General features: G+C 35.9%; 1 protein-coding gene across 1 annotated transcript in view; it reads left to right on the top strand.

The window, feature by feature from the left end:
• LOC143341834 (uncharacterized) overlaps window positions 1–19,411 on the top strand; it is a 199,673-nt gene that overhangs the window by 102,250 nt on the left and 78,012 nt on the right. Inside the window, exons 3-4 of the mRNA XM_076765114.1 lie at window positions 2,326–2,461; window positions 19,089–19,222. Coding sequence (XP_076621229.1) covers window positions 2,326–2,461; window positions 19,089–19,222 — 270 coding nt within the window. The remainder of the gene's footprint in view (window positions 1–2,325; window positions 2,462–19,088; window positions 19,223–19,411) is intronic.

Here is a 19,411-nt window from a genome sequence, read left to right on the forward strand (position 1 = left end):
AACACGCAGATAAACGTTTCCATTTATCGTAACGTCAAGGGTTGGTGTTCTTGCACTTTTTCTAGGATTTTTACGATTTCGAACACGTTATAATCGCGTAGAAACGAATCGATAATGTTTGAGAGTGTAAGTGCATATTCTGTAAGAGTGATATTTCGTGAATTTTTAGAGTAGACACGAGAGAAAGATGACAAAGCAAGGTTTAGGCATTTTTACTATTTCAAACACGTTATGATTGCGTAGGAACGAATCGATAATGTTTGAGAGTGTAAATGCATATTCTGTAAGAGTGATCTTTCATGAATTTTTAGAGTGGACACGAGAGGAAGATGACAAAGCAAGCTTTAGGGATATTGTATTTTGAAGCATGAATAAAGATTCGGTGTACAGTTAGGTTGATGCAGATTTCAGGTAACGTAGAATTTAGATGACACAGGGAAAGGTCGGGATATAGAAGATACCCAGAGGGGTTGGAACATTCTACCATGGTTACGTAAATCGTAGAAATGTTAAGACAAGCACGACGAAATAATTTCGCGAAATTTAAAGTGGCGTTATGAAAATAGACAATTCGATGAGCAAATTGCAACGCGTAAATTCGATTCTCATTCAGTTTATGATTCACTTTAAATAATACGCTATTGTACGACGGGTTCCGATTATTCAATATCGACTATCATTTCGGAGCACAATCGTTAATAATAATTGGCATATTAATAATCGATGGATATATGTTCATTATGTTGATATTCAGCGACACATTGAAAAGAGAGACGCTATAATCAGATTAAAATGATAATATAAATTGTCATTTTGATGGAAGATGCTGTACAATCATAATAAATAATACAAACTTTTTCCACGATCGAAACACAGTTGAATCAAACATTTTTGATTTTACATATTACAGAATGATTTTACTTTCGAATTACATGGATCTGTCTGTCAATACACTGTAGAAAAAAAATTGTTCAAAATTCGAGGTTTGTGCATATGCAGATATGTAATATCGCACGACCTGCATGTTCAGCGATGATATGGGAGATTTCTTGAATTGATATGCATATTTTGATATTCATGTTTTCGATGCGCTGCAACAAAACATACTCGAGCCATTTGAAGTCAATCCTTTCGATTTTTATATTTTTATTGTAGTAGATACTCATCGATTTTTAGTTTAAGTGGATATTCAGTTTTAGTTTATACAAAGAAGGCTCTCGTTTTATATGCATAGATATACTTATGCATTGTAAAATAAAAAACATTTATTAGACATATTATCCCCTTAATTTTACAAGTTAATTACAAATTAATTTTACATATTTTTGTTTGCTTAAGGGGACAGTCTTATGTGAGACCTCAACAAAATTAATTCTTTTTCATTTCATTTTTTGAAAGTATATATGTATATTTAAGAATTGTTAAACTAGTTAAGAACTGTTAAATTTTGAGAGATAAATGTCAAGTATTGTGTCAATCTCATAATATTGTATAATCTCATTTATAATAAGTATATCATATGCTTTTATTAAAAAGTTGCAGGAAAAAATGACAAAATTTTGCAATTTTTAATTTAAGCTTTCGCTATTTTGCCAATTTTCAACATAAATTAATTTTGCTACGGGCGATAACAGGAAATCTACTGAATAAAAATCTTTTTGATTTTTTTGATTTAGTCAACCTTGGGAGATTTAATTACGCTAGTGTTTAAACACGTGATTACTTTGAGCGTAATAAAAACATGAAAAGTCAAAAATTTACTCTGTATTCTCAAAGGATAGTTAAGTAAATTATGTAAATAAATTATAGCGTTAGATGCAGCATTTAATTTAAAAATATTAATAAAAATGGTTAAATTTTGCAACGTACAGATGAGACTGCCCCCTTAAATTCGTCAAATGCAAGCTATTAAACAAACTCGTCCTATCCTTTTCCCCCAAATTTATAGACAGGACTGCTTTACAACATCATGAAACGCACCAACGCGTACCCCGTAACGCGGTATCAACAAACTCTCGCAATTACGTTCGTCCACGATCCTTCTGCCCGGCCATTTTCAACGAGAAAGGAAAAAAGAAAGCAATGAACCGTGCGTGGGCGCTTAATTCCGCGCAAACAGCGGCGAGATGGATATATTCGCCGGGCGGCCGCAACCGTGCGGAATTTAATTCGAATTATAACCGCGCCAGGTAAATCGAGTTATCGTTAATCGACGAGTCAGTACTCGAGGCGTCTACCCGGGCTCGTGGGCGATAATGCGTGTCCTCCCTGCCTGATATCCATTTGCATTCACTTTACAACGTCCCTCGTCATCCTCTGTTTCAGATTGCCAACTCGAACAATAGTCAGGTGACGCTGCGCGACGTCGACTTTGGCCTCTCGGGTACATTCAGTTGCGAAGTTACGGCGGACTCGCCGACTTTCACCACGGACTGTGTCTCGAAAAATCTTACGGTAGTGTGTAAGTACATGCTTTCTTACGTCACGGTTGTATCGCGGTGAACTCGACGCTCGTTGCTCGCCACTCTCGCAGCCCTTTGCTTTCCTTGTGCGGTAAGGGTGCAATTATAGTGGTAGAAACGAGGATAGTGACAAAATCAAAGAAACGTAATCTAATGGAAGTGTTTAGCATTCGGTGGCAAGGAAGGCTAGAAATAAAAATGGCCCTCTGCTAGCCTTACAGCTCTCTTTGTTCGTCTCTGTCCGCGTTGATCCACTGTAATTGTGTACTTGGTTCAGATTAATACTTTATCGATCGGTATTAAGGGAGGAGATTCATGTAAAATAGTGAAACGAGAAGTGATATTTGACAATTTTTTTACAGCATAAGGGTTTGATGAATCTTTTTGTCGCTTTCCACGTATATTCTTTAACATTTCAAGATATAAATATTTTTTTTTTTTTTTCGTTACGTTTTATCGACTTTGGATGAAACAATAAACGTTATTCCTTATGTGCAGTCTAGTATTTTTTTTCTTTGATCTAGAATACAAAATCTAGTGACGTTTTGTTTATCATAGTACTACGCGTCGTATGAACTAAAATCCTTCTTAAAAAATACAAAATTGTCGAAAATACACGGCTCTGAACACAAAAAAATGATTCTTGTAATAAATTTCTAATTTAATTATGCAATAAACATAGTTTAAATTATTATTATTATAAAGAATGTTAGTTCATGCGACGTGTAGTACTATTATGTACAAAATGTCGTTTGATTTTTTGTTCTCGAACAAAGGAAAAAAATGACCGACTGCACGCCGATCAACGCCGTCGACATAAAGAATAATATTTATTATTTCATCCAAAGCCAATAAAACGTAATGAAAAAAGAAACATTTGTATCTTGCAATGTTATAGAATATATGTGGAAAGTAAAAGTTTCATCGAACCTTTGTGCGGTAAATAAATTGTTAAATATCACTCCTCGTTTTACCATTTTACTGGTAACCTATTAATCGGTTGTCATGAAAATAAAAAACTGTTACTAGATTTAATTAGCCTATAATAACAGAAAGTGAACAATATAGTAAGTACTTTAGTTTGATTTAACATTCCTATAGGTACAAGAAGACGCACATACAGGGTGCTCGGCCACCCCTGGGAAAAAATTTAATGGGGGATTCTAGAGGGCAAAATAAGACGAAAATCAAAAATACCGATTTGTTGATGGAGGCTTCATTAAGAAGTTATTAACGTTTAAAGTTCCGCCCGTACTGAATTTTTTTCTCGAAACTGAGTAGGATTTCGGGGGTATGCCTGTTGACCAAAAATGCTTGTAATTGACCCCTGCAACCAAAAATAATTTTTCCAGAATGATTTGAAACTTTTCATTTTCGTCAAAAAATTTAGGCACCTACCCCCTGTCGATTTTTCTTAAAAATTCCGTTTTCATTTTTAATCATTTTGTTTGACGTCCTACAGAAAAGTTGTCTAATACTTTTTTGTAGGTACCCATGAGCTCTACTTCAGAAAAAAGTTTCATTGAAATATATTCACAATTGTAAGAGTTATGGCTGTTTGAAAATTGGACCATTTTAATGGGGTTTTTCTCATTTTGCGGGGTCAAGGACCAACTTTTCGAATATTTTTGCGATTTGTACATATTCTCCACCAAAATACGCGTAGTTTGCTTTTTTAAACATTAAAATTGTCCAATCCGTTCAGAAGTTATGACGTTTTAAAGATTCGCATGAAAATTCGGGCAGGCATTTCTGGCCAGAAATTATATTTTCGGTAGGGAATTTTTTTCTCGAAACTGAGTAGGATTTCGGGGTTATGTCAGTTGACCAAAAATGCTTGTAATTGACCCCCACAACCGAAAATAATTTTTCCAGAACGATTTGAAATTTTTGAATTTAATTGTTATTAACTTTTTAACGATGCCTCCATCAACAAATTGGTATTCTTGATTTTCGTCTTATTTTGGCCTCTAGAATCCCTCATTAAAATTTTTCCCAGAGGTGGCCGAACACCCTGTATATCAGAACGTTCAACAGTTAGTGGTCGGTAAAGTGTTGACATGTTCGTTGTGATTTGCGGATACGTGTTGTAAACAGGTATATTTCGCAGTAACAGGCCTGCAAATTGTAAACAGTTATTCGGTTACAGGCAACGAGTGCCTTTATTTTAATATAAAGTCACTTCATAACATTAATTGTGGAACACAATGTCATTCAAATGATCGCCTCGTTTCTTTTTTCACGAGCCCGACTCGTTTTACGCAACTTTCTATTACACTATTACATAATTGGGGTTATATTTCATTAATAGCGGCTATAATATTGTTTTTTAGCTCGTCAGTCGTTTGTGGTTTATTGACATAAACTTTACTTTCTAAGAATCCGCATAGGAAAAAGTCTAACTGAGTTAGATCGCATGATCTTGGGGGCCAGTTGATATCTTCTCCTCGAGAAATCAGACGTCGAAAATCAAGCTCGAACAGAACTTGAATATTTATAATAATTTTCAACAATTTGCACACGTTGTTGCACAGTGTAGTGTGCCATGACGTGTGAAATATAATAAAGAACAATCAAACCGTTTAGCAGTCTCATCTCTTGAAAGATATGACACTCAATTTGAATAACCCTATAGTATAAGTAAATCCACGATATTTGTGACGAAGCGAACATGTTAATTGATATTTAGAAACAGTATCATGGATCGTAGAATTTGTTAATAATATAAATTTGTAGCTCGAGAGTTTAGTGTGGTTCTGGAAGCAGGAAAATGGTCACGTATGCACGGTTCTACAGAAATGGCCAACACGCGTTTCATGTACGACCTTTCCAACCAAAGTCAATGCGGAGCACGTAGATTCTATCAAGAACATTTTCCACGACATAGAATTTCGGAATACGGAATCTTTTTTCCATTCGTAGATAACTAGAAACTGGTACGTTTAACAAGGAGTGTCCGCTAGTATGGAAATATACACAGTTTTTAGTGTACTTAATACAGACAAAGTTCTATGTATTCTTAAATTTCATAAGAAGTTTCAGAATACAATTTTTTCTTGTGTTTTAGGAAACAATTCTAAATTCGCAGCCATTACCCACGAAGAAGAACTTTTCTATCGTGGGTAATATCGATTACCAGATCTCACCCGAAAGGAGATAGATGGAATTCAAATTCCATCGATCTCTCTTTCACATTCTTAGAAACCAGATTACTAAACTAGAGAGATAGAAGAAAGCAAACTTGTACATGCCTTTCGATCAAAACCAGAAAATAAAAGAATAACTCAGACATTCCGGATAACCAGATAAGACATACATATAATTTAGGATTATACTAGCATTAGATATTAAATGCATGCTTATTCTAATACTATTAAGCATCTTTTTACAATGATAAAGAGCACCAAGAAGTTCACCAAATCAGTACTACACGAAGTTAGTTGACAGAATCTGTGCTGAAGTATAAATCCATATTTAATGATTTTATATTTCAAGGTTTCGGCCATGTTGCGTTCTAGCGTGCAAGCCTGGAAAGTCATCCTTTGAAGATTGTCGCGTTAGACTCAAAATCAGTAATACTGGGTTTCAAGGATACTGAAACGTTTCGGGCTCGTCCTGCGACGGCCTTCAATCCGCGTGAATTTCCGCCCGCGCGGTGTACAGCTCGCAGGGAAAGTTTCTCCCCGTCGACGTCATTAACCGTCTCGTGTTTGATCCTTGCAAGCTGCATGCTCGAACCAGCGCATCGGCTTCGTTGTCCCGAAACGTTTTCGCGCGCGCGCCGAGGAGCGATACTCGCGTGTGTACACGTTGCGAAGCTGGCTTTCGCGTAAATTCCTCGAGTGTTTCTAATTTCCTCGAGTACACCGCGCAGACATCAAAGGAACGCTTCTAGAGTTAATCAGTGCACGCTGCGCGATCGCGAGCATGTTTACGCGTTTTCCGATTCCGCAACGACGCAGCTTCTCCATCCCTTTTCAATGCCAGTCGGTTTAATGGCGGCGCGCGAGCTTGAAGATTTCGTTAACATCGAGGCGGAATAAATTGGCTCGTCAAGGTCGCTCGAGGGTTCGTACCCCAGCTGGTAATCTCTACTCGAACCAGTGGTTTCCAAACTTTTTAACAGGCTCCCCTTAAAAAAAGACTTTTCGTGACTGCAACAGATAGACATGAACGGCGGCAGTAAAATAAATAAATCATAACGTGTAAAATATTTTTACTCGACGTACAACAATATCGTGCTATATCTTTTCTCATTTTATTTTACTCGGTTGTTGAATTTTTCATTGTATATTCAAAGTCATTAGGTTACGTTTACATGTAGTATATATTGACTTTGCAATACGTTTACTGTCAATACAACGTGGAACATTCGAGACAATCTAACTTCAATCGCACGTTTATCACAACGGATCCTCTACCGGTAATTGAATTAATCAACCAATATCAAATTGGCGGGTGATGGCTCGAATAATCCCGTTCTTGATGGTCAAGCTTTGAAATTGCAACCCCAAAATTCAATCTAAAATTCCTGTTGCTAGTTCGCGACAACATTTATGTTAAAACGATAAAAGACGAGCGTAACTGATACGGATAGATAGTTTAGTACAGAGATCAAAATTCAGTCGCTTCAGTTTACGAAATTTCTGACGCATATTTACTTATACAGGGTGTTCGACCACCCCTGGGAAAAATTTTAATGGGAGATTCTAGAAACCAAAATAAGACGAAAATTAAGGATACTAATTTGTTGATTGAGGCTTCGTTAAAAAGTAATAAAAACATTTCCGGCCACACAGTATATTTTCGGTAAAGAATTTTTTTCTCGAAAGTGGGTAGGATGTCGGGGGTATGTATAATAACCAAAAATGATTGCAATTGAACCCCGCAATAAAAAATAATTTTTTCAGAACGATTTGACATTTTTATTTTTCGAAGTAGAATATTCCCGATCAGACATTATATTTTCAATAATTAATTTTTTTCTCGAAATTGAGTAGGATTTCGGGGGTGTATCTATTGACCAAAAGTGGTTGTAATTGACCCCCACAACCGAAAATAATTTTTCCAGAATGATTTGAAACTTTTCATTTTCGTCAAAAAATTTAGGCACCTACCCCCTGTCGATTTTCTTTAAAAATTCGTTTTTGATTTTTAATAATTTTGTTTGACGCTCTACAGAAAAGTTGTCTAATACTTTTTTGTGGGTACCCATGAGCTCTACTTCAGAAAAAAGTTTCATTGAAATATATTCACTATTGTAGGAATTATGGCTGTTTAAAAATTTGACCATTTTTATGGGGTTTTTCTCATTTTGCGGGGTCAAGGATCAACTTTTCGAATATTTTTACGATTGCTACATATTCTTCGCCAAAATACGCGTCGTTTGCTTTTTTAAACATTAAAATCCTCCAATCCGTTCAGAAGTTATGATATTTTAAAGATTCGCATAAAAATTCGGGCTGTGATTTCTGGTTTGAAATTATATTTTCGGTAAGGAATTTTTTTCTCGAAAATGGTTAGGATTTCGAGAGTATGTCTATTGACCAAAAATGATTATAATTGACCCCTGCAACTAAAAATAATTTTTTTAGAACGATTAGAAATTTTTTTATTTTGCCGAAAAATTTCAGCACCTACACTATATGTATATCTCCGTATACCTCCGGAACTAATTACATTATCGACTTGAACGAATGCTCGTTTTAAAGGGCATTTCATCCTTTATCCGACGAATATATCAACTATTATTATTTATTCTGTTTTCTGTGTTTATTTTGAAATTTACTTTGACGCTATATACCCAAAAATGTTTCAACAATTTCTACTGATTGTACGACTAGTGTGCGTTAAAACTGGGTCATAAATTGTTTATTTAATCCAGAATGTATATACATGAAGTGTCGGTAGGTTTAATGTTAATAGAGAAGCCAAGAAAATGAATCCTTATAACATTTGTTCTTGGAAGATCTTTTATAAAATTTATCTATCTGAAAATTTCAGCAATCTTGTGGTAATATGTTTCGCCATTATAGTTTGGTTTACATGAAATTTTAATATAGTAACTCACACTCGGTACTTTCGTGGCTATTTACATAATACCGATACACTCGAACCTCTGTAGCTGTAGAGAACACTGTGCACAACCCTTAAATTTTTAGGTAATGGCGTACGAATAGTGGTAACAGATACTAGAGGCAATTGTGGACACTGTTCATAGTACTGTTTGTTTCCTAAAATAAGGAACGCAAGGTACGGTAATAGGATGTGTAGTAGCTACGCTAGAATTTCCGTAATCTTGCAATTCGCTGCAGCACAGTGGTTTCATGAAATACTTGGACTAAATCTCGATGCAAAGTGTAACTTTGTAGGAGTGTAGAAAAGAAATAGAACCGCTGGAACTGTTCAAAACGTGCTGCAGTCATTTAGGAATTTAAATAAATTTCGAATCATAATATTAACCTGTCCTTCAGTGTTCAATCATTGTCGCGTTGTTACAGATTGTAAAATTATAAGAAAATGCATACGACGAAGTTTTATTTCTCGAATGCAATTTATAAAACCGATGCACCTATATTCCGAGGGACGTTTATTTTACCGAACGTCTCCATTCGTTGGAAAGCGTAATTCAAAGAAATAAGAACTAGGGATTTTATGATAATTCTAATGCTTCTTCTTGGTCGATTCTTCGAATGGTCCATGAATTTCGAGTGCTTTCGGCGAGAATGCGATCGTTACCGTGAAAAATATCCGAGTACATACGCTCAGAATTCTCATGCAATGTTTTCACCTCGCGACACGTGGGGCAGAATTTTTATCTCGGATTTCGAGATACTCCGCAAACAATTACCGGGAAATTGATTCCGCAAAAATTATTCTTCTCAGCACGAGGTACTCGACGCGTGGAATTGGATTGGACACAATATCTGTTTTTTTGGAGGATTATCCCATTATGCACAGGTCTCGTTTCTGTGCAAACGAGGGGGAAAATGAAAAACGCTTGACCGTTAAATCGACAAGGACTAATCTTGCGTTAAACGTGCATTTGTTTCGAGATAAAAATGTGCGCCTACTGCAAATTATGTCTTGATATTTGAGGAAATCTCACTTAATAAAATTACTAAAATGTTTTGAATAGTATGTGGAAGTAGATTTGCGTAAAGTAAATGTAAAAATTCTTTTTAGTATTCGAAGAAATTTCTTAGTGTATTTGTATTCATAGGATTCGAAAAGTTTTCGCTAATTTAGTAAGAATACCGAAACTTGTAATTATCGAATGCTGAAAGTTAAAACAAGAACAAGTTGATCGATTGGTGTTTGTTAGCAAATAATACGATGTTCTGTAATGAAAACATTATAAGTAGTTGAACGATTCCTGGCATCGGTGAGCATGCCAAGAGAGCTATGCAACGAGAAACTATCCCTCGCGTGCACGCTGAATTTAATCAATTCTCATAGTTCGGGTTCTGAAGTTTTCCCACTTTCCCAGAACGGATTTTAATAGAACGAATGGAAGAATCGAGCCGTTCCATAGAATACGCGTTATTATTCCCATTTTCATAAAAAAGAAAAGTAATAATAGGTACAGAAAGTAATATAATGAGAGTAAAACAAAGAAAGAATAATATTTTCGCATTTCATTATAATCCTATTTTATTCTTTGTTTCCAGTTATTCACTTCTTTTGGCTAATCCTTAAACAGAAACTTTAATTCCCTTTTTACCTCAAATAGGCTAAACACGTAGCTCATATCATTAATTAAACGAATCGATTTCGACACTAATTTCAGTACAATTCTTTCGAGATGGTAATGTCAATTTGTTTTGCATAAACGAGTCTCCATATTTGTTTTTACGAACTTCTTCTCGTAAACACTATGTCAACAAATTTTCAGTAAACATCTGTCTTTAAACTATTCCAAAAGTTTGAACTTTAGATTAACACGAAGAATGCTTATTTCTGGTTGAAAGTTAAATATCAGAAGTTCGTCGGTTTTCTTCTCTTTCCCTCTCATTGAAAACATTGATCCACTCGCCTGCGAAAAAGTTTTAAAATTCGTTTCCCGTTGACTCGTTGTTACAGAAGTAAGATGATAGCAAAAATCTAATAAACAGCCACCTGAAAACTTACTTATAAAGTAATTGTTCGAACGAAATAAACGCTCCCTTGCCAGCTACACAATCCTTCAATTCGATTCGCTAGAAAGTCTCAAACAGATTAAAAAGGTTTAAAGGCTTATTTTCGAAGCGATTTGCGTCTATTTACACTCTTAATCCTTTATTCCCATTATAGTTACGTATTTAGAATTAGGGAATCAAAATATTATCATGTAATATAATATTTTGATTCCTTGTACAAACTGATTTCTGATGTTTCGGTGAAACACATTTATCACTGAGACGAGCGCATAAATTTCGTGTATATTTGTAGTTGTAAGCGTACCAAATTTCTGTTTGAGAGTTTAAATAAATATTTAACTAATTCAACTTACTAAAACTACTTCGGTGCTCGATTCGATAATAAATTATTTTCATAAATTGATTGCATGTCATTTATTGTATATGAAAATACAGATGAATATTTATCGTGTGGCTTTTGATGATTTAAGAAATCGAATACATTATGTAAGGCTGTAAGTATACAACCATATTTATGATAGGGAAAAAGAGAAGTTAGTTAACGCAGTTCCAAATCACCGCGACTTGCAGCAGACACGCAATTACAACTTTGTACTTTGACGAGACAAAAACAAACTGCACGGTTTCGCGTTGGATTAACTACATGCAATATAATTGGTGACAGAAAGTTGTTCCATCGATGTTACAGGTTTCGTCCTCTCTCATTATATTCCACGCTTCATCGGTGTCAATAAAAATACTCTGTGATTAAACAGGCTCGGTAATTAGAGCTCGACAGCTTATCAATAATGAACGTAGCAAAGTTGAGCGATCGATCGATGTCATTGCGATTCAGTAAAGCTACCAAACGCATCTGCAGGCACATTAGCCGACAACTGATTAACCTCACTCTGATGTGATTGAAAGTGTCGTAAATATACAGGATGGAACCTTTAACTTTCCGTCGGAACATAAACAGCAAGTAAACAAAATTTCATTAGGATCGGAGAAAAATAGCGGAAGTTACAAAATCACGTAGACGCGAGCTTTTTTTTATTTTTAACTTGATATTAATGCGTTTCGTTAATTAGCGTAACAGCGTAGCTTGTAAACGATGATTCATTACAGTATCAAGCCTCACTATGCGATCCCTTTCATTACAAATGGAGTAACCATTAATTTAACAGATGCTATATAAAAAATATTATTGATGAGCCGTGCTGGGTTGCTAGTGGACCCATCAATAATGTTGACCCGGCATATACATAGTAATCATAATCGTTAACCATTAATCAAATTATATTTTACCCAATTCGTAACGATTAAACTGCAATGAAAATTCTGTATTTTTAATCGAAATGAAAGTTCAGATAAATTTCAATTTTTGCCATCGTCGCGTACCGACTAATATATTTGTTGAATTAATTGCTTTTCAATATTTCTTTTTACTCGTTCGTGAAATATATTTTTCGCCAGTGCAGTAGGATATTAAAATAATTAAAAGTTCGATGGGGGAAAAATCATAAAGCCTTCTTTCAGAGTGTCGAATTGTAAACAACCCCTTAATTATTTTAGAATAAACTAACGACTAAAATTGCTATCACGAAACTCCAATCAATCTTGTAATGTTAATGATGAAGTCAAATACTAAATATTTTGTAAACTGACAATTGACCATGGTTGAGATTTCTGGATGTAAGTCGCGTCCTCGGAAACTACAAGTAACATCTACATATCAATATCAGCGTGTCATTTGACTCCTATAGAATCTAGCCACAATGTTAGCAAAACGTCAAAACAATTTCCAAGGGTATGGTTTACACCTGGCAAACCTGAACCAATATCAACTGTCAGAATCTGAACCGTCGAAGTCTCAAATATTGTGTGAACTACATCACGTATGGGCAACAGGACCTCCCTTCAAAGAGTCACCACAATTAATTATCAATTACGTTAATGAAATAAAATATGAATTTAAAGAAATAATCGATGTGATAAATTTGGTAAACTTCAATCAGTATCAACTGTCAGAATCTGAACCGTGGAAGCCTCAAATATTGTGTGAATTACATCACGTATGGGCAACAGGACCTCCCTTCAAAGAGTCACCACAATTAATTATCAATTACGTTAATGAAAGAAAATATGAGTTTATAGAAATAATCGATATGATACATTTGGCAAACCTCAACCAGCATTAATTGTCAGAATCTGAACCGTGGAAGCCTCAAATATTGTGTGAACTACATCACGTATGGGCAATAGGGCCTTTCTCGAGAGAGTCACCACAATTAATTATCAATTACGTTAATGAAATAAAATATGTGTTTACAGAAATACTCGATACGATAAATTTGTTCAAGAGCAAAACGTTCGCGGTAAATTTCACGAACGCAGCCCCAAATGTCACGCGTAGAAGTATCGATTATCATTTCGACGTTTGGGGGTAAAAAAACCTTCATCGGTATTTTCCGCGACCCGTAACGAAGAAATACAGAGCTTTTTCCCCCGCTGTTCCCCGGTTATAGTTTATGACTTTTGCCGTTTCACCTGGCCGAGGGTGAACAGTTCTTGGCCCAGGGTGTCAGGCCAATTTTGAAATCGAGCTCCGATAAGCGGACTGCAAGATTGATGATCGAATGATACGCGATGGCTGTCGAAATCCCCAGCAGCCATGGGCCATTTAAAACCGCGGGATTCATGGGTCGTTTGTATCGAACAATATTCTACGGGGCGCAGACGAATTCGTCCGTATAAAACACTTTGAAAGTGACAGAAATTAGCCGAAATACGCTCCCCCTTTTTCCCTGTAGCCGCGTACCGGGCCGTGACAAAGCGATAATGTCGCGGCGCGCGCGCACGAAAATTCGGTGCTGCGTTAGAACGGAACGACCGTGTATAAATCTGCGTGTATTTCGTTGACGCGCGTGCACGTGCAATTTGAACGAAAGAAACGAACATCGAACGGGGCCATTCGAACGCCATTCCGAAAAATTTATGACAGCGTTTAATCCGTTCGAATGGATTCGTTGAAATTTTTACGTACGGAAATTAATAGCTTAATTCGGGAACTGTAACGAGACTCGTACTGCGCGACCGGCAATGATACATAATGATTTATACAAGCGCGACGAATTTTTCGGGGCGGTTGCTCGTTCCCAGACAACGCGAGTTTCATTTTTCGCTGCTTTCGTTGAGCGCCGTGTACACCGTCGACGGACAGGAACTTCTACTTTGGAAGTTTAAAGCATATCGCGTGCTGCAAACTGTTTAGCACTTTTGTCCATTTTCTTTTCGCTAGGAAGAAGAAATTGTTTTAATTTATTTTTTTTTTTATAATACAGACTGTATAGGTTCCCACGAGATTCGTGGAGCCGAGTTATTTAGTAATAGATAAGTCCAATACCTAATTGCAAATACTTTAAATTTATTAACAAATATATATATAGGTGTTAACAATTAACGTTTCAATGTTGTTATGTAACTGTAACTGTTCTGTTCTAACCAGATTCTGTTCTGGGTATCACTTGTAAAGGTTCTTGTGTAACTTGAAGTGTTATGATTGTAATTTGTAACGTGATTATATACTGATGTCAAATTAGGCGGAGATTCTATTAACCAATCAAAACCTTGCCCATCCCTCTTGGGCCAGTCTTTCCGACACTCGAAATCCCACCCACTGAGGGTTGTACGGGGGTGGGCGTCCGCAGTCCCAAAGGGCAGGCAAATGGGCCCAAAGTACGGTTTGAAACTAATTAAGTAGGGATTAATGGCTTTAGGGTATGCCAATAAGGTACATTGCCAGATTACCAAATCAAGTAATTTAAGTAATAGTGAACTAAATGACGTGTCCTACAAATTGTTGGAATTCCCAACAGACTGTCCAATATTTTATTTTATTTTATACAAGTCGCTATTGTCGTTTTAGTCGAGCATGCTGGAGAGAGCAGAGCTTCGGTTTCGATAATAATGATTCGACGGTGGAATAATATCAGTGGAACTCGTTCTTTATTAGCGGCACTTGGAGACCGAGGGTACAATTTTTCATAGTGCGACTCAGAAGACTATTTTCCACGCCGGACCGGATATGAATTTCATATTTTACGATAATACCGCGGGATGTTCTTAAAGTAAACGAATCTTGGCTTGACGCAGTTTTCACGTAGTTGAAGAAAAATCGTACTTACTCCCGGATTCCATGGAACATCGACGAAACGACCTTTTATATCGATTCTTATCCGAACCCGGCGTTCGCGTCTCCTCGTAAATATTGGAGATTGAAAAAGCTGCGGTTTAAATCGCTATGTTCTGTTTAATTTCCCAGATTCATGTAAATTTACTTTGAATTTCAATTTCGATGCGCGATAAATGCGCGTGTATTACTTTTGATCGATTATACGAATCTGACAATGAAATGGGAACAGTTTAAAATTGATATGTGTAATCGCTTCGTTTCAGATAGGGGTTCGTATATATTTAAAACGTATTTCAATCCTGCTCGATACGATTTAAAATAAATATGAAGAGGAACGAGAAATAACAGTGAAAGATTTAAGATTGCTAATAGTAATTATTTATAGAAAAATATTTTCAGAGTCTTGATGACAATATATCAATTTTAACTACAATGTAAATATGATATAATCTTTTCCAAAGTAATTGCAAATGTTCTCGTTCGAGATATTCATTTCTTTTAATGTAATATTTTCTGAAAATAAAACTCACGTTGTTATTTCGTATTTTCATTACTTATAAAGCAAGAAGATATTATATGTAGATGGAAATATTAACTTCGAAATATAGGAGCATTGAAATTAATATAAAATACACGTATCTCCAAAGAACAAATTTATTCTGAATGTTAGTAAATTAATTACAAAATAATAATTCGAACAAAATTGGAACTGAAAACATTTGATTACTCGAGTAGATTTTAACGTGTAATTAAATGTTTCATAAATATGGAAATTGAGGCGAACAGTCTATGACGTAAACTGATATTATTTTTAAAAATCGTCTGAATTATGATTAAATAAATACATTTCTGATTAATACTTAATATTAATAAACACGTCCAGTATATATTTATTTGTCTATTTATTTACGATTACGTTTCTAAATACTCATCGAATATTCGAAATAAGCAAAAAGTGTCGAAGAAGCAAATTACGGAGATGTAACAAACAATGGGCACGCATCATTGGAATTAAGCACGGAACGCCAGAAATTAATCAGTTTCGTAAAACGTGCGCGTGTGTGGTCGTGTTAGACGTTCATTTGTTTCAACGAGAGTTGGTCAACATCGCGACGCTGGTTCCATTAGCTTGAATAGAGTAATTGGACACTGTCAATTCGAGAACGTAATTCTCTCCGTAAATAGGGACTAACGATTTTGCTTAGAATTCATGGAAATGGAGCATTTACGACTGCTGCATTTTCCTGTATGCATCTAACCAGAAATCGAGAACGTACAGACTGATCAGAAAATGATATTACTAAATATACTAACAAGTCTCGAATCTAACAAAAATATCGCGAGACTTTTAACTCGAATAAAATCACTGAATATATTATTTAAAACTAAAAATGTACGTACTTCCTTAGTTCATTTTTAATCATTTTTAATTTTCAAGCAAAGACACAATGGCTAGCTTTCGATCGTTATAAAGTGCTTCGTCGCGTGTGAATTGATTTAAGAAATAACAATATTCGAATCACCCTATAACTGTGTATGCGCGTGACTTGTTCGTTTTGCTATTTGTTGAAACGTCAGTAAACCTGAATAAATGGAAATGTTCGATCTCTCGCGCGAGGCATTGGAAGTTTTAACCTCCCTGACAATGGTTCCCTTATGCTTCCGTGGAAATTCGTTTTCCACCAGAAAAATGTAAAACGATGTTTTGAATTTATACATATACCAAAATGGGGACTGGTTGGCGGGTACGGTAACTGTAGCGCAATCAAGCCAGAGTACTATTCATAGACGGAAGACGATAACATAACTGAAATTCGATTAGTCGTTCTATCGTTTCGCGAATCACCGGTTTATCACCGACAGGACGAGAGGGTAAACGGTTATTTCCCTCGCTTCACTTCGCGGTAATCGGTTCCAGTTTCAGCTCTTGCGCCGATGTCAGATAAGTGAAAGCAGCCAGGAGCTGCTGGGGATCTTTGTACGTCCTGGGGTTCGTTCAATTGTGAAATTAAATGTGATAACGACCGTCCTAATTTCAGCACTCGTCGGGGCTAGGCTACGGCTGCAGCGGCACGTGTATCACGAAATGCCAATTAGCGGCGAGAAAATGAACTGCGTTAATGCCACGCTATTTGATATTCTCAAATTAATCAGCACCAGTTTCTCTTCCAACCGGTGTCTCGTGTGATGGAGTCTGATTACGATGACAGTTTGGAGAAACTGAACACCGCGGGGCTCCAGTGCGAATGTTTAATGCTGGAAAGTACTGTCCATCCGCTGTTAGTCTGTAACCATCTGCTCAAATAATTCCCACATCGAAATTCTTTGAGTCGAATTACAATTATTCGAGTAAATAAATCTTCGTTCGTAATACTAAAAGTTGTTGCTTTATAATTACATTAAATTCAATACGTATTAAGAATTATTTACACATTTCTCACAAACCTTAATATTCTTTTTAACACTTCCACTGCCACGTCATCCACATATGAGTGACAGGATTTAACGTTGTGATACTAGAAAAATTAATTCTCGAGTTACGATGTTGGGGGAAATAAATTTGGATAGAATTTGTGAATTTTAATAAGTTTAATAAGTACTGAAATAAATAAGTACTAAAATCAAAATTTTACTTTTGCAGAATGTCATACGGTTTTGATATGGTAGTGAACGTGTTAATTCTAAAAATTAAAGATGTTATATCTTTGTCTTTGAACCACCTTTCAGGAGTATTTCACAGCTGTAACATGATAAGACAGAAAGAAAATGGTTTCGCCTAGGGGCTGTCACAGTCAGATCAAAATTAACAAATCGCTCGAGGCCGCTAAAGAGGTTATCCTCATCGTATCGTTTAATTAGATCACCGTTCTATCTCTTGTCTTTAAGCGTAATCATACAAGTATGCTTCGTCTAGATTTTAGAAATTTCTGTCGTCTGTAACTCTCTGTTGAACGCGAAAGCAAAATAAGCAGTTGGAAATTACGACTTTATTTAAATATCATTCAGCGTACATAATCTCTAATTATATTTAATTTTCAACTAAGAAATGCATTAACTCGAATGAGACAGTAGAAGGTAATGTCTTATACAATAAAAGAACTTTAAAAATTAGCGAAAAAAGGAGCTTTCATGTTCGTTTACAAAAATTCGAACTGTCAAATTTGCACAGGTATTAATACTTTCATGAATGTTTACGCACGATAGAGCAAAATAGTTCCGTATTCGCATTTAACTTAAAGTTTTAAGACGTCGCTTGAAAGTGACGATCAAAGAAGCGACCATTTTGTCACGAATGCAGAGGAATTGATACGTGTGTCGGTACGATTTTCCCGAAGCCATTTACATTATTCCTCCGATACGTACACGACTTATGTCGTTAATATTTTGCAACAATACTTCGACCTACTTTATACCATTATTCCGATTGCTCCGAAAGATTTGTCGACAACGATCGAAAGTCCAATATACTTAATGGAAGGTCGAACGCATACGGTTGGACTAAGAAAGGTCTCGTTTGTTTCGGATCGATCGATTCGAAATTTTTCCTCGTCTTTGTTTTTGTGCCAGGAATTGTGCCAACTGTGGCAGAATTTGAATTTTATTCGGAAGTAAAATATAATAGGATTTGGCTGATTGGTTCGGCAATTCGCTTGTACGAACTAAACTGGCAAAATACCGCATTACGTGATTAATTCCGTCCGTGGCAATCTCCGTGGATGTTTTATTATGCAACTACGAACAAGTATCTGTGCAATTATAGTTTCATTTCATTATAGTACCACGTTTTCGACCTCTATTTTCTATGGAATTAATAAAAATGAAAATTCAATCATTTTACAATGCACAACGACAAATATTCGCGCTTATAATTTCTAATTTATAAACACGAGTAAAACAAAATTAATTTTACGTAAAATTTTAAATAAGTTTATTACATATTTGGCAAACTATCGATCTTTAAAAGTATCGTAGAAGCAACTAAGCTGCTTGAATATCGGATCAGTCGAAGATTGTAAAACGAAGATTCAATCATTTTACAATGCACAACGACGAATATTCGCGCTAGTAATTTCTAATTTATATACACGAGTACAACAAAGTTAATTTTACGTAAAATTTTAAATAAGTTTATCACATATTTGGCAAACTATCGATCTTTAAAAGTATCGTAGAAGCAACTAAGCTACTCGAATATCGGATCGAAGATCGTAACTGAAGAGTAGCACAATTTAAACTTGTATATTGTTTGGGAGTGGCACGAGCAACTCGTCGACGATCTCTATAAGAGACATCCATGGAATTATTATGTTTCAGCTCTACCCGAAAGCAAGCCCATTATCGTATCGGAACGTGAACGTTACAACTCAGGGGAGACTTTAAGGGCAAATTGTAGCTTGCCACCCTCGAAGCCACCAGCTCATCTCTCATTCACCCTGAACAACGTGGTGGTAAGTGATACCTATAATCCACGCGTCATTATTGAATCCACACTTACGGCGAAACCGTGAAATTAATCATGCAAAAGTGTTATTACACAGAGTCAGGCACCTTGCGTTATCGCTGCAAACACCCCTGTTATTCTGTACAATTTTAAACAGCATTTTAAATGTTCTTCGCGCGTTAAAATCATCGCCATC

The sequence above is a fragment of the Colletes latitarsis genome, chromosome 5, assembly GCF_051014445.1.
Source record: "Colletes latitarsis isolate SP2378_abdomen chromosome 5, iyColLati1, whole genome shotgun sequence".
Taxonomy (NCBI): domain Eukaryota; kingdom Metazoa; phylum Arthropoda; class Insecta; order Hymenoptera; family Colletidae; genus Colletes; species Colletes latitarsis.